Source organism: Fulmarus glacialis, unplaced genomic scaffold, assembly GCF_000690835.1.
Source record: "Fulmarus glacialis isolate BGI_N327 unplaced genomic scaffold, ASM69083v1 scaffold40910, whole genome shotgun sequence".
In the NCBI taxonomy this organism is placed as follows: Eukaryota; Metazoa; Chordata; class Aves; order Procellariiformes; family Procellariidae; genus Fulmarus; species Fulmarus glacialis.
In genome coordinates this window covers 7,300-24,310 of record NW_009190347.1, presented here as the reverse complement: position 1 = coordinate 24,310, position 17,011 = coordinate 7,300, and the positions used below count along the sequence as shown (strand labels likewise).

The 17,011-nt window shown below is 37.2% G+C and overlaps 1 protein-coding gene across 1 annotated transcript in view; it reads right to left on the bottom strand.

Moving 5' to 3' along the window:
- Nucleotides 1-383: 383 nt before the first annotated feature.
- ATXN2 (ataxin 2) overlaps nt 384-17,011 on the bottom strand; it is a gene marked incomplete at both ends in the record, with an annotated part of 17,920 nt that continues 1,292 nt past the window's right edge. Inside the window, 8 exons of the mRNA XM_009585256.1 lie at nt 384-593; nt 2,098-2,276; nt 2,799-2,996; nt 5,743-5,834; nt 7,136-7,260; nt 15,368-15,518; nt 15,754-15,825; nt 16,556-16,615. Coding sequence (XP_009583551.1) covers nt 384-593; nt 2,098-2,276; nt 2,799-2,996; nt 5,743-5,834; nt 7,136-7,260; nt 15,368-15,518; nt 15,754-15,825; nt 16,556-16,615 — 1,087 coding nt within the window. The remainder of the gene's footprint in view (nt 594-2,097; nt 2,277-2,798; nt 2,997-5,742; nt 5,835-7,135; nt 7,261-15,367; nt 15,519-15,753; nt 15,826-16,555; nt 16,616-17,011) is intronic.

Sequence of the window (17,011 nt, the reverse complement as noted above, 5' to 3'; positions counted from 1 at the left end):
TTACAAAAGGTAAAATTTAGTTAAATTTGAAACTGCATTTTGTGGAACAAGTGTATTAAAATATTGGATATTTTATATAAATTTATATTCCTAAAACTGCCCTCTAAAGTTATCAGGTCCTGCATGTTGCTGTTGGTTAAGTTAAGACACTGAGCAGCGTTTACAAAGCTGAGTTTATTTCATACCAACTTGGGAAATTTCACAGCTTTATTTTGTTTTTGTAAAGTTCTTCAAATAAAAAGGTTAATAGAAATAGTCTGATAAACTAAAGTTAAACACAAATTATAGGTTAAGTAATGAAGAGGAAAAACAATTTTGTAATTAAACTCACAAAGGAGTTAAACAAAGACAAACAAAAACATGAACAAATCGTGGTATTGTACCTTCTGAAGACATGCGTTTAGGCATAGTAGAGACAGGAGCTGGAGAACCATGAGCAGAGGGGTGAGACGGGGGCCTGGAGGGCCGCGAGGGGGGCCTGGAGGGCGGCCGTGTAGGGGTGGCTGCCCGAGGTGGAAGAGAGTTGGGACCTGACTGGTAGCGAGAAGGTGGGCGAGAGGAAGGAGATGGGCAAGGCGATGGCCAGGGAACACCTGACAGAACAAATGATATGAAGGAAAGTATAAAAACTAAAGAAAAATTATGGGGAAAAAGGTCAACAGAAAAAAAAAGTAAAATATGACAAAATGATTTTTCATGTTTAACCCTTTGGGGATAATTAGTTTATTTCTGCAACCAATAAAATAGTCTCTGCAAGGTTATTTCCTCCACTTCAGGTCAAATTTAACATCTGAATGTCACAAACTCCCCAAAGGGTTAATTAGGATCTACAAATACTACTAAGGAATAGACAGTAAAGTTTGATCTGTTAGCCTATCATATATATGTTCTACAGTATGCATCACTCTTGACAAGGTCCTTAAATAGCTACCAGAGGTTCTCAAACAGCGGTTCACATATAGTATTGACTATACAAACTGCTACTTTCAAACCAAATGATGAGCAATATCAACTCTAGGAACTGTATCTTTACAAAAAACAGCGGTGTTCAGTGTCTGAATCCTGACATTTATGCCTTTATCAGTTATCTGAAGTATTAATGTAGTATTTTAATCTAGGAGATAGGGTTAATTGTTTCCAAAACAAAGAAACTGAATTCACAAGCCATTCTGAATATTTTAGGTATATGGTGTTCATTCAGCAGAGTAACAGGATGACAGAAACCACAAATACTACGAACAAATTTCAAGGTTATCATTGTTTGGGCAAGGCTCAGTTGTACAGCTGACTCTGTATTTGAAAAGGAAGTCTCACTTACCTTTAGATGTTTCTCAGACTTCCTCTCCAGATAGAGGCACTTAAGTGTTATACATTTTTCATTTATTCACAGCAATCTCATATAATAGCATTTTTAACTTATAAAAATAATGCCTCAACGACAGGCCATTGCTGAAATCCATCTCAAAAAAATGGTGTTTGGTTTATGAAACATGGATTCTTGCTATACAGTGCCTAGTGATGTCTGTTTATTAATATTACCCATGTGTATAGCAGAAAATACTCAAATAGCTATTTAGAAAGAAGACTTTTGCCTCCTTTTCCCCTAACACTTCTCTTACTTTCCCAACAATGATTTTTTTTTTCCCCCCACATCAGTGAAGTCAGTGAGTTGCTTTATTCTTTTTAACGGGAAACAGAATTGATCCATGCACCAGAAAGGAAGAATGATGCTTCCTCGGCTGCCACCTCCCTTTCACTAGGTGTCAGCATTGCTACTCCTCCACACAAAGCTTAGCAGTAGTAATACATAAAGCAATTTTTAATCTTTAAACCCACATACTGCACCATCATCTAAGACAAAGGTGTTTGAGAAGGAAAACAAGTGACATTGCTGCTCTGCAAAGCTACATACGGTGCAGTCAAATGCGTGTTCCATTATCAGTAAGTTAAACCCAAATCAAAATCACAACCTCTGTGTTAGATGATGAATGCTAACCTAGCTTATGAAATACATATCCTAAGACCACGTCATATGCAGTTTCAACATAACCAGATAATTGACTTCAATTTTATAATGTTTAGACTTCAGATACTTGCCTCCGTTAACTACTCTTTGATCTGCTCCAGAGTTAGGACTGAATTCTGAAGTATGGGATCCAGACCTTGAAATTGGTGGGCCTGATCCAGACTGGCCCATCCTTGGTGAGTTTTGTCTTCCACTTCCCCAGGACAGGACATCTCTATTCCTCTGTCCAGGTGGAATGTATTTATTTTCTCTGAAACACAGCAAATTTCTGTCAGTATTAAGACAGAACTGAAAGACAATGAAAAGTACCTGATTAAGTGCTCTGCTGATAACTTTCTATCTTTCTCAAATCAAGCTAAAGGAAAATTCGAAATACTATCAGATGTTGACCTAACGTTCACCTCATGAATTGCCTTTTGATACTGACCACACAGTCCACTTTCTATGAGCCCAAAGACACCGAATGATTTAGTACTAATGCCTGAAATTCTCCATGACATACCGAAACCACTGCCCTTTCCTGTAATTTGGTATGAATTCACCACAGTGACATATCAGAATGGGGAAGTCTGTTCCACTACAGAGATAATACAGGGCCAGGCAGAGGTGTACAAGTTAGCATGAGTGCCAAAAGCAGCACATGATTGTTTACACAAAATTCCTAACCTAATCAGCCCTGCTGAAAAAGCACAGTTTCAATGAGTAAGTTGCTACTGTACCAAAATACGTATATCATTTAAATAAAAATACTATTCATAGCGTATGCAAGTACCTAGTGTTCACACCATGCCCTTCTCGTTCATTAGCATTTCTCTGAACAGCAGTGTATTTTTCTTCTTCTGTTCTTTCATCATTTTCCAAGGCAACCCGAGCTTTGTATTGGGCACTTGATTCAATTTCCTCTGCTAATTGAGTTGCTCTGGCTTCCCGTTTTAAAAACTCTTCTGAATTATCTCTTTCTAATGGCACCCTAAAAGACAATGGAAAGGAAAAGAATCTCTGAAATGCATTCAAAAGCACAAAAGAGCTACAAAAATTACATAGCGTTAATTCTAACCAAGTCAGAGTAAAACAACTCGCTTTTAAGCCAGTAGACTTGCTGTCTTTTTTAGTATGTCAATATTCCTGGACTGGTTTGATATTATGTGCAAATTCAGTGTCATTTACCTGCCTAGAGAGATGAGGTCAGGGTGCAGAGCTTTTCCATATGACTTGCAAAATCCTCAGTCCCTAAAGCTATGCAAAGGCTCCAACTTTTAACACCGTTGAGTACATTAGTAATAAAAAGCCTTAGTCTGTTGTTTAGACAGGAAGCTACTGTAAGAGACCAAATTTGAATTTCTTTAGCTATTTACACATTCCCAACAGACACAAGGGTCCCCAATCCTACTGAAATTGAAGAGTTACATGCTTAATCCTTTGATAATTCCAGCCATAGAATTTCAGCTCTTCCTGTTATGAATAACTGCAGAAAAGATGAATGCAATACATTAGAGCATGGGACCAGAAACCCATGACTCATTTGCCATGTCCTAGGACCTCAAAAACATTCATGCTGTGTATCTACATTAGGTAATAGCATATTGCAAAAAGCATACGTAGCTCCCTTAGGAAAGTCACCAAGTAAGAATTCAATATATGAGCAATGAAATACTGAGAGAGATAACTAGAATGGCCATCATACCTGGCACTTCCTTCTGTCCACCCATGGTTTTGGTTTTTACCTGTTCCAATTTTTGTTGAAGTATCAGGTTTTATAAAACAACTTTGTGCTTTGTCCCTGATTCTAATTTTGAGTTCCTAAAGTTGTTTCATCCAACCTTATTTTAGAATAAACTACATAAAAATACAGACCACAGTTGAGGCTTGGACCATGCTATCCTGGGCATTATATAATCACTACTGCACATATTTTGAATAATATAAAAAAGAAGAACAAAGAAAGTAGGTGAAGATACAAGCCATGTATGAAATAATATATGCAAGATTACTCAAGTGTTGGTGGCAGAACTAGGAAAACAAGTGGCTTTGCCAAATTCCAAGCCAGGACTCAGCTACTGCATCACAAGTTTTTCCCCACATACTCATTTTTGGCCAGTCAAGACATCTACTAGCCTTATCAATGGTAACTACAAGAATATTAAATAAAAACGTTACCCTTCAGCATAAAGCTTTGGCTCAAATAAGATATGCATGAACACAATGCATAGAAACCTGAAGTCACAGGCCTCGCTTACCCTGTATTAAGTATACACACAAGAAAAAAGAAGAACACCCAATACATCCTCATTTATTTAAAGTAACTGAAAAAAACGAAGGGATGCAGTAGCACTGATGGCAACTTAAACAAGCAGAAGAATGATTTTACATTTTCCAACAGGGAAAAGGCCATTAAAGATGAAACAAAGGGGATGGGCAAGATGACATTGTTCAGAACCCTGGTGATGAGAGAAGCAGGTACAGCAGCTGATCGACATACTAATGCAGTACACTTGCTAAAACACAAACTTGTACCCTTATGCAGTTTGACAAACTATACCTGCTAATGCTTAGCTCTGGGAAGTGAAAACAAACCATAAATCCTTTACAACCCTTCAGTTACAACCCTTCATATAAGCATTTAGCTACACTGCTGCTCATCACATACTTGGAGAATCAGGAAAAGAGTTTCCCAGTTTAGCAGACTGATATGCAAAGCAAGTTGCTTGACTAGGAAACAATGGAATGTGTCTCTGGCAATTTAAAGCCACCTTCACGTTTTTAATCTGTTTCCATTAATATCCATAAAGCAGAGAGATGGAAGACTAAAGTTCAAAAGTACAAAAAGTACTTAGAGCAGTGAAGTATACCAATGAACAGCTTCCCCAGGATTCAAATATAAGCCAATTAAAGACACTTTGATTATCACCATGTTACAAGTCTATTTTAACAGAATAGTAAAAATAAAATTGTTGAACCAGAGACCTGTAGACAAAAATCAAAATATTCGCTGCAATTCCTTCATATTCAAAAATAAGTTTACGCTTTGGGGGTTAAAGGAGTGGGAAAACATTAAAGACATTTCACAATGGCTGCTGAACATCTGCAATTGATTTGTTTTGCAGTTGCAGTTAACATTATAGCTGCAGACTATTGGGAACAGGTCCACACTGCCAAAGCAGCCAGAGCAGGCTTTATACTACTTCTATATTCACGTTGTTATTATATTGTCACTAAAACTTTAGTTTAGATCTGGAAAAGTCTGCTGAACAAGTCATCCACAGCACACAACCCCCCTTAGTTATGAGCAACATTTCAACATTCCAGTATCTACGAGATCAATTGTCTCAATAAAATTAGGATTTAGTCAAACTGTTCTGCTAGGTTAAACACAAACTATAGGTGTAACAGCTATATAAAGACAGTTTCACAATTTGGTATTTTCCACCCTATTCATAAAAGTTTTTTTAAGAAATAAGCATTATTGCATGCCTAAATTCAGAAAATGTTGCAGTAGGAATGAACTGCACCCATTTAAGGGAATATATAATGATTACTACATCTAACTATTCACAGAACACTGGCAAGGTTTCTTAAGGACTATTCATTCATTGCTTTTTCAGTTACTCGATTCCACAACTTTAGAAAGCATGTAAAATTATCTTCAGAATATAGAGTTTGTCAAACCAGGGAGAACATTAAATACAAATCTAATAACAAAATATTTTGGAACTTACGTATAAGAAGATAAACTGCTGTCATAAGTTGATACTACACCATAATTTTCTTCATTGTAACGAAACATGTCATTGGGATCCCATCCATTAGACTAGAAGAAAATGATGCTCGTTTTTCAAAATGACACTGGAAACACATTCCCTTAAACTTAAGGGCTGATGGCAGAATTTAAACCTTTTGCCCTTTTTCCTGGGCCTATGAATTCACTGTCCAGGTTACAAAGTTACTAAAGCCACAATTTATTTCAGGGAACTTTGTTCATCAGATGCACAGATTTTACCTTCAAAAGCCATTTTTTTTGTTTGTTGTGTGTATTTGTATTGTTTTTATGATTTTTTGTTTGTTTGTTTCTTTGCTTTTTAAGTACCATGCCCACTCTGTCCTAGAAGATTACTGGCTAGCAAGAAATACACACTTGAATGCCTTTTCCAAAAAAGTGAAAATTGACACTTCTGAACCTTAGAAGTGTCCCTTGCTGTGGCAAGTGCTAAAACTTTTCAAATGCACTACTAATACAATTATCTGAGACAGACACACACCTCACGCAGAAGACCCCTGTTGATCTGCACAACTTGCCCACTTTAGTAAAATTGCTATTACAGCACTCAAGCACAATGATAAATGTTTTGAATGTTTTATAAAAGCACTGACAGTATTAAGTATTCTAATAAAACTCAGCTGTACAATATGTACACTAAAATTGACAGGATAACTGTTCTACCCGACAAAGTTAATATGCTCCACAGTAACATGACTAGATTCTCCTCTAATCGGTAATATTATCTTCTTTCTTTAACATATGCAGTCTGAATACCTTACTAAAAAGAATGCATGGTTGAGTAAAAGCTGACTGCTATGATATACAAGGAAATGTCATTTGAGACCATACTCTTCATCTAACGATTCATAATCTATTGAGATTGTATCTGTGCTTATTAAGTCATGGGTCAGACTGCCGTCAGTTTCCTTCATCTTAGCTCAGAAACAGTTAGCTAAGCACAATTTCGCCATAATTTCCAAATGCAATGATAGTCAGACAGGAATGCTCTGATTAAACATAAATCACTTCTGTGTATTGCTGAATTTGGAGTCCTTAATAAAAGCGCCTCTTTCAGCCAGTCCATAAGTCAAAGACGTCCCTTACCACAGCAGCTGCCATTTGTCAATATTTGCCAAAAGTGGCATTTGAAATCCAGCTATTCTTATTCAAATTGTAAAAAAGTACTGTGGCAGCTGCTAGCAAAGGCTGAACATGCACCCATACAACGTAGGCCAGCAATTTTAGTCAAAAGTTCATTACTAGATTAAAATTAAGGAATTGTTGCAAGGCATGTCTCGAGAAATAGCTTATTTTCTACAGACTGTCATAGAGGATAAAAAAGCATTACTTACAACATCTGTCTCTAATGCCTCAAGCTCCTCAGTAGCGGTGGTCTCTCCTCCATCCCACGGTTCAAGATCCTTTTCCTTGTGTTCACCATTTACTTTAGCACTGATGGCTGAATCAGTAAAAGCATCTACAACGGAGTGGGGAGGGATGGGGATGAAATCAATTTGCTTAAGTACAGGAAGATGTACACACTAGTTTATCTGAGGAACAACCAAATGCAGCTGAATCGCAGACACATTAAACATCATTCACTTTCTCTTGTAGTTGCTGTATTCAATAGGACTACATTAAAAATGTGCCTACTTTAAACTTAGAATAACCATGGAAGTACAGACTAACTTCTAATATATCTGTTTACATAGTTTTTTTTCAACTTGAAGTACGAGACAAGGCATCAAAAGAATAGCAGTAATTACTTTCAGTTATTTCAAAATATTTTACACAAACTACATATATGTTTTTGCTTTAAAAAAAAAAAAAAAGACTATCTGAGGATCCCCATTCCTCTAGAAAACCGAAGACTTGTATAATATGCTTTTCCAAACAGCCCGCACAACTGCACACTAACATATTATGCAAATATCAAAAAAGCATGAATGCAACCCAATCCCATTCCCTAAATACATGGGCAGAATGCAAGTTTCCCTTCAAATATCTGAGTTCCTTCTATTTCCACAACTCCTCAACACACCAGCATGCACGCACACACTTTTACTCCCTTTGCAGTGTAACTCAATTATCCACTAGCTTGGTGCACCCGTCCACTGTGACATGAATGGAGATGTCTTTCCTGCAAGAGCTTTTTCAAGAAGCAGCTTACCCAAATCACACAGCAACATTCAGAAACTCTCTACCTCTTGTTCTCAACGACATATGAAAATAAGTATACCATTAGGTGCACTAAGCAGTAAGGGTCTGCTATTGTCTATATAAATTATAAAAACATATATAAAAAAATAAAGATCATGAGCTTTTATTTTCACTTGTTCATGTTTCATTCAAACCAGACTTAAGAAGGAATAATACTAGTAACTAAAGTGCTGTAAAAAAAATAAATGTACAAAGCCATTCATCAACGAAGCCAAGCTTTTATATTTGTAAGCAACTAAATCTCAGAGCTGCCTGCAAATTCTTAAATTACTTAAACAGAAGGAACTTTAAAAAAATAAAATAAGCTTGTTATAAGCTTATAAATAAATAAATAAGCCTAAAATAAATAAGCCTTCAATCTAGAATTTCCTATTACCATTCTACTGATAAAATAAGGAGCAAACATTTCAGACCTTTAGAAAAGATGAGATCAAACCACCACGCAGTGCCAGATATGGAAGAATGTGGCTTAAATTAACTTTTGGCGAGATCTGAAATCTTACTAAGAAAAATGAACTTTAAAGCCATCGTGAAAAGATTTCACAACATATGAAGTTGGCCACTGATGTTACAGTTTTTAAACAATCACTGAAGATTTTTTTAAGAGAGACTGCTGACATAGCTTATTATTCCTGTTTTACCCAATTGCACAGTCAAGTTCTGTACATATATTGGTATGATCTGTCACAAAAGTTAACTGTGCTTAGACTGTCCTAATAACATTCCGCACTATCTCATGAAATGCTTGCTCAACTCATACGCAAAGACCAAAGGAACTATGAATAAGCAATTAAGCATTGTTAATAAGCATATATGAAACAAAATGTTATAGAAGATGTATGAAAAAATAAGAGAAGTTTATTAGCTAAACATTCATTTCAAATACAAAAGAATCAGTAAAATAAGAAAAGAAAGCGAAATGAAAGAAAGACACCTAACCAGGCACACCACTGTTAGGGCTCATGTGAAATTGCAAAAACCTGCATCAATCACCTTGCGAGATGTCATAGTCTGCCAACCAAAGTTGTGACAGTACCTGGTTGTGACCATATGCAGCTGGAGGTTAACACTTTCACGTGAGATTGTATTTTAGCTTGTCACTAAATGCAATGCCTTTAGCAGGCACATTCTGGGATTACTTGTAAACTGTTCTGAAACAGAGTCATTGTATCATTGTACCACCTAAGTGCTGATGCAAAATTTCAATCGTTGCATTTTCAACTGTTCAGAATAGGTAAAAATCAAGGGTGAGAATAGAAGTCATCAACTAACTGCAAGATACTCTAAATGATTCTGTGAAGTTACGCATGCATGTTTTATAGTGCCATAAATGTGCGAGCAAAGATATTAAGTTTTCGTTATATATTATGGTAACAAAAGCATTATGAAAGGCAAGATGCAGAGACATAGAGTGACTGCCAAAAAAGTTACCTGTTTCTGAAGGAACTACAACAGATATGGAGAGAGAAAAAATTGGAAGACATCAGATACAAATACAGGTGGATTTTTTCACATTATATGGCTGAATTCAGGCAAAGCTAAACTCTTTCAGTCCCTGTCACAGACATATTCAAACTGATTATACATCTCCCACCTTGCAAAGATCATTTCCATAGTAAAACTTCAGCAATGTTCCCACTTATTAACAGCCCCATGTATTTCCCCATTTTGCTTCACAAAAACACCCTCCAAATAGCCTACAGATTTCTAAGGTATACCAACTTGAAAGAAAACGTCTCTCAGTTTCCCTTCACACAAACAGCTTTTAAAATATACTATAAAAACAGAAGATACGTTTAAATGTCATCTGAAACTACGTAGTAACACAGGGCTACCTCAATCCACAGTTAAGTAGTAACAAAAGAGCACATTTAACAGGGAGGCAAAAGTAAGGCACTTCTATTTAGAAACTCTAAGTTTACCTTATCAATACCCCATAGCTAACACTGCCATAACCCAGACAGACCAGTGCTGCTTCTGTGCCTAACATCACTAACTCAGTGTTTCATGTTTGATCCTCTCAGACTGGACATTTTACACCAAATGCAAGTTGGAGGCTGCTTAAGTCACTTAGGAAACCGTGACATTTGCTTCTACACTACTTCACTGGGAGGAGAGGGAACTCTTCTCCAATAAGATTAGACAAATATGAGTTAGGAGGACTGATGACAGCACCTGATGGAGGTTGTCTTCTGTATTTCAGAAGGGTGTTTCCTTAAGTTTATTAAATTACTTCAGACAAACTCCATACACAACTGTGCCGTTCTGAACACTGTGAATAAAATACTAGATTAACAAGTCTCATCTACTCAACCCACTAATTTTCTTATTTAAAAAGCCACATAAACATTCAGCAGAGTGCTGTTAAAAATTATAATGATGCAGATGAACTGGGCGGGGGGGAACCAAGTCAAAACAAAAACTCCACTATCTAACGAATGTTACAGATCTGAGCAAGATGTGTACAGTCAATGCTAAGTTTCCCAGTAGAATCCAGTATATCAGGGGGCACAGGAAGCTTCACTGCTCTTCATTTCTCTCACTTTGAAATGAAAGTCACAAGTGAGACTGCAACATCAGTTTAACCTCTACAACTCAGAGAAAATCCAGAGTTAAGAGAAATTCAAGCTACAAAGGCAGACTTGAGTCAGACAATATGGTCTCATGAGCATCCAGGCAAAGTTTAAATGTAGCAGAACGGTACCTCAAGGCACAGATCACTATTTTCCTGGAACAAACAGCTAGGCAGGCACACGGGACACTAAGATTAAAAATGCAGCAAGTCAAACAAGACTTTACCAAAATTAATGAGCAACAAAATTGAGAAGATATGTAAAAAACAAATTCTACAAATAATTGTTTCCAAAACAAAAATACTGCTCTTAAGATTATTAGTAAAGTAGAAGCTAAAACATGAACGGCTGCTACAAGTGCCAACTGGCAGAGTAATAACAGACAAGATACTGACTGCACAGGCTCAGCCTCCCCCTTATCTGGTGCCTCATATCTCTGAGCTGTTGAATGAGCAATTCACATGACACCTTGACATGGCCAAATTTTTAATCAATTCCTTTTCTACATGGTAAAACCCAAGTTAAAGATCAAATGAAAACCGGTCAAACAAAGAGCTTGAGCTGTAACACTCAATTAGCCCCCACTGCCTCTGTACCTGTTTAATGGGACATCTCCTAAGCAAAGAAGTTTGATATCAAAGACCTCGCTTCTTGTTTTAAAGCCTGCTAACCAGAAAAAAAAAATCCCAACAACAATCCTATGCAACAGTAATTCACATTAAGTAAAGGCAAATTAAATATACACATTCTGAGAAAAACTCAGCTTGGGCAAATTCAAGTATGTGCTATTAAATGAGTTACAGAAAAAATTGCCAGAATAGAGCAATTAAGAGTCCGGGTTTAATTAATTTCAGTGTTTAACATGTTTGTTTTCACCAACATGTTTTGAACTACTAATGGTGAAGAGCACAAATATGCAATCAAGTGCAACTCTGCAGTTCAAATGCTATTAAACCAATCGGCATAGTGTGCCAAAGGAGTTCATGCTGCACGCTGCAAGCTTTGATCAAGTTTAGAACGGCCCAAAGAAAACTGAGGTTTCATCTTAAAGGTTTCAACAGTAAACTCTCATTTGTTTTGTAACTACTTACTACTGATTTGAAACATTAAAACCAGTTACCACCAGCTTTGCAGAGCCAACATTTCCTTCCTTTGTTCATAATATGCCTAGTGCTGTTCCCCTTGAAACACCTTCTCTGGAAGGATGCCACTTTCAGTGCTAATTCAAGGAAAAACTTAAATAGCCAATTCTCTTCTGTCTTTTTTCATTGGATTGTAATATTTTTCTCAGAGTGCAGTAACAGTGCCAAAAAAAAACAATAAAAACATTGTAGAAGCCTTTTACTTTAACAGTAGTTATGATGTTGAATTGTCTTGTCTTTAAAGAGAAGCCAAGAAGGCAACTCTGAGGCCTTACTCAAATTTGAATCATATGCAAACCAGCACTGTCAACTGATCAGCGTTTAGGACTACAGGAAACACTGCTAGGAGCTTGTTCTGTAGAACATAGAGAAATACACCCTCCTATTACAATCATGCAGCCCAGGTAATCTAGCAGCTACAAGAGGTTTGTGAGCTACAAACCTCACCTTTGCCTCAGAAGGTGAAACAGAAAGACATTACATGCTAAGGTACAGCCAAGGATTTCAACTTGCACATTAGAGTGGATTTTTAGCAGCCGATTTCCACTGCCACATGCAGAAGACACTGCCTGTGCCTCTTTAAATGCAGACAGAATAGTTTGAAAGAGGGATGATGGATATAATCCAATTTCACCTCAGTTTTCCAATGCATGTTTCATTCATCAGCCTGCCTGTACTGCAGAAAGCCCTAATTCCACAGTGAGACACCCTCAGGTGACTCCTTTCCATTCCTTCTGAATCCTAACAGGAATTTACACGAGCACAAAAGCCTATGCAGACTGGCAAAGTTGCAAATAAGCGCCCAGGAAATAGGGACAGATTTATTTTTTAGACACAAACTGTTAGAACGTCCCTATCTACGCAGACCTACTACTTTTTCTCCCAACCCTTCCAATTTCTACAATCTGGGCAGGCACGACACGTTCTCCACTGGTATGTCTAAAGGTGCAATGTCAGGCTTGGCACAAGCAAATCTAAGACTGCTGCTTCCAAAAGGGCTGGTTTCACCCACCCCAAGCCTATACTGTCGTTACCTCCCCTGCACTCGCACTACTGATGTAGCTGCAGGATGAATTATCAGCTCACTGCTCCAAAGCTGCATAAGTACGATAGCAATGAAAGGTGCTTGGCAGACTATTTCAGATGGTTCTTTCAGACACAATTGTATTTTCCACTCTTCTGAAAGGAGAATCTATCCCATTCCCTTTTTCCCCACCTGCTGCTCTTTTCCAGTACTCTTACAGTCTCTTCTGTCTCACTGGGTCAGACAGGCAGACAATGTAGCTAACATCTCTGCTATTCAGGTCTGAGGGTAAGTCACAAGATCAAGACCCACAGTCAGGAGCACCATTTGTCCATACTCCTCCAGCTCAACAGAGAAGCAAATGCCAGAATAAAAATCCACAGAACTCCAGATACCTACATAAACCAGGAAACCAGGATGCACTAAAATTTCCAAAACAGTTTCTTTTGCAGAAATTAAGTTTACTTCAAGGCCTCCTCAAAAGTCTAGTAGTCTCCTAAGGGGTAGGAGAAACTACATACACAGACCCCAACAAACCTTACTTTAGGTAAGCCTCTGCTACAGGAACAAAGTGCTTGTGAAGTGCCCTTTTGTTTGACTACATTTTTAAAGAAGCAAGAGCAATTTGCCTTTCCAACCAAATATGTCCAAATTGTCTACTAACTTGTCTGTGAAAGCCAAAAAACATTGAGGGATAGGAAATTTAAAAATATTTGTTCCTGGATAACTGCAACACTGTCAAACTTCTCTGGGCACCAGACAGTAACCATTCCCAATACAAACGCAGCAAGGAGCACCACCTCCTCACCTAGGAGTTCAGAGTCAGTTTTTGCTGTGAATCACACAGGCTTATCTGACTCGGTACCATGAAGATTTGGGTTTATTTGTATGAACAAAAGGCCAGCGGTTCCTGCATGCAGGTTCATACAATTCCATTCTTTTGAATCCTTACTTATTTAACTTCCCAAGAAGCAGAAAGCCCTTCATTGCTGTAATTTGCAGGTGTGATCAGAGACTGACTTACACTTTCAAGTGTCATTTCGAGATAATACATTTTTGAGACAAAATAGAAAGCAGATTAATTTACCCACTATGAGTTATCGAGTTTTGCAGCTTTCCAGTTTATCTTACTCCAAGTCTCTACAGCTTTATTTCAGCTCTCCTCTCCAGCTACTTAAGAGACTTAGATTCAAAGACAGACCACCTAATAAAGCGAACTGAGCAACTGTTCAACCTGAAGCAGTCATTTTCTTCTAGAAAACTTTCATTGAGTAATTATTCCTAGTAGTAGTAGTATATTCTTCATTCCGTCTGCTCAAAATCTACAAAGATTGGGTAACGGACAGCCTGTTTGCATTTACACTAAAGTGATGTTCCTAGCAGACCCCGTACAAAACAGCTCTCGTGTAATTTAAATTCAAAGTCCCATCCAGAACCTGGAACTTATCTGCATTTCAACACTACATTTGCTCTGATGTTATGCATCTTCTTCTGGTAAAAGCAAATTCCTTGAAACAACAAGCTTCTCATTCTTCAGCTTCAAATCAGGCAAAAACATATGCACGTAAAAACACAAGGTGAAAAGAGAAAGATCTCATTAAATGTCCACCAGTCCCTACGCATCTCTAAGTCACTGCTACATGGGAATAAAGCATGTGCGTTACAGTAACTTAGCTCCCAGTGACAGTTGTTGATGAACCCGAAAACGTACACATACGCAACTTCACACCACGGCACAGAAAGCTATGTATTTGCTTTTATTCCTTAGCCCAGCAAGTCAGGAACATAAGCATAAAACCCCTTCAGATTTGCTGCCCAAAAAAAAAAAAATCTCCAAAGGAACTAGAGCTGTCTGACTTATGAGCTTCGTAGGTTCCAGAAAAATAATTAGGGTCTTGGAGGTCAGACATTAAAAGAAAAAGTATGAAGACTGCCTCACTGCCTATAAAATCGTTTAATTCTGACAGTTTCAAGCCATGTATTCAAGATTTTAAGACCACTTGCCTGCCACCTCACTACATTCTTCTGTATTTTGGAGAGCCTTACCTACAGAAGTAGTATCTACGAGTAGTAAAGCAGAAATTAAAAACAAACAGTGGATTTTCTAAGAATTTTAGCTCCGTTTGCAGTAGTATTTTTAGAATATTTATATGAATGCATGTTTAGAAAAAAAAGTTACTTAGCTAAGTACAGACTTTATATGTACACCAACTCTGAACAATGATCTTTTTATAAAGACTCTGTATTTTCATGGATTCTCATATAACATTGAATAGACTAATTTAGAAAGACATTTACAAAAAAAAACCCAGCCTCCCATAAAATCTGTAAAATGTTTTGTAACACCACTAAGGATTTGCTTTCCAGACACCTAAAACAGCTGCTCAAAGCAGTGCGCCCTCACAAAGGTTCTGCAATCTATTTTTAAAATTTTGATAAACTTTTGATTTCGAGAGGTGCTGAGCGTCCGCTCTTTCCATTGCCTTTAATGGGATATTTGGATGTTCCGCACTCATTAAGAATTAAGAGTCTAAATGTGAACTTTAGTTTTTGGATCCTAAAGCATCTACTTTGAAAATCTTGACTTATGATCTAAGATATAGACAACTTTAAAAACAAGTATACCTCTTCTCGCATAATTGGTATCCATATCCTTAAAATGCACCATAACAAAATCTGAAGACTTGAACAAGATGCTCTCTAGTATGTCTTCACGCTTTGGGCCCAAACTGGATTCTGCAGTTTTCCGATGAGCAGCATCAAGCACTAAATCACACTATTAGAGATATAAAAAGAATACACTAACTTAATGCACAATAACTACACGGTAACTTCACATATTTGCAAAAAACAGACATTTACAATAGTTTGCAAAAATGAATCTGCTTGTGTAAACCTAGACATGAATAGTCAAAACAATTCATAATAAATATTCAAATTTTAATCAAACATTGATTAATCAAGTATTAGGATCTTTTAAAATAGGGAAGAGTAAAAATGAAAAAAATTACCTTAGGACTGTAGGTTTTAAAAACTCCTTCATATATACCACCATTTTTCACCTGTACTTCACATTTGGATCCCTAGAACGCAAGAAAATTGAAAACACAGTTTTCTACCAGCCTGACAAATGACATTTGAGTGATTTTCTCGAAGACATATTTTTTTATGTAAGTACAATGTGTAGAAATACACCTCAGTTTTTAGTCAAATCTACTCATTCAACGTTTGCCCATTTATAAATACACCACTGTGTTCTGCAGATGCAAACAGCTGGGTGTGTACCAAAATTTGTTCTGAAGGGATTTAAAGATACTCACAGAAGCACATTTGGTACTCACAAGACTCTTGACCAGTTATGCACACAAACAAGTTTTTGTGCAAAAACAAAATCTGTGCATATGTGTGGGTACAAATAAGGATGAAGACTTATCCTGGACTCTAGCAGATGTGGGACAGTCTGTCTTACTTAATTTTGCCATGTCAAAACTACCCTTGAAATGTGGGGAGAAAGGCTTCCATTCCCTGCACACAGACTCATTTTATTTATCCATAACCTCTCTAAAGACAGAAAATTCAAAATATGACAGTGCACCTAAGAAATCTGCTATACCTCCGCAAATTGTATTTGAACCTTTCCAAGCCAAAAATACAGAATAGCTATTACTGTGATTCTTTAAAGTTCAATCTTGGCAAAAGATGCCTATTGTTAAAGTTTAATATTCACTCCATTATATCACAATTAGTGGACTAGTTAACAATTCTATGCCACTATAGAAACTGTTCACCCTCCTTCCAAATATGAAGACTTACAACAACTGATGTAAGTATGTGAACCATTCTCATGTTTGCATAGATGCCATCGAAAGAAATCTGAAAAATAAAAAAAGCCATCATGAATATATGAGAAAAGCTTGTAACAATTCAAAAAGCCAGTGCGCCAAAAATAATGCAGGCTTTCATCAGTACATACTAGCTCCTAGAAACATTGGTCCAAAACCTTACTCGATCAATACACATAGAACTTAGATCCCATGAGACTTCCAGAGGACCCTTACCCCTTTCTCTGATCATTAAAGATCTGAACTCCCTTCCAAACAAGATAAAAATTATGGAATGTCTCTCAATAAGGAAATTCTCTTGCTGGTTGGGTGAAGCTCATAGGCACAGACTCCTAGCTGAAAAAGCCCTGCTAATATCCCTCTCTGGTTTAAGAGCCATCAACAGGGTAAGGTACTTCAACTGCTGTAGAAGTAAAAAGGTGCTTTC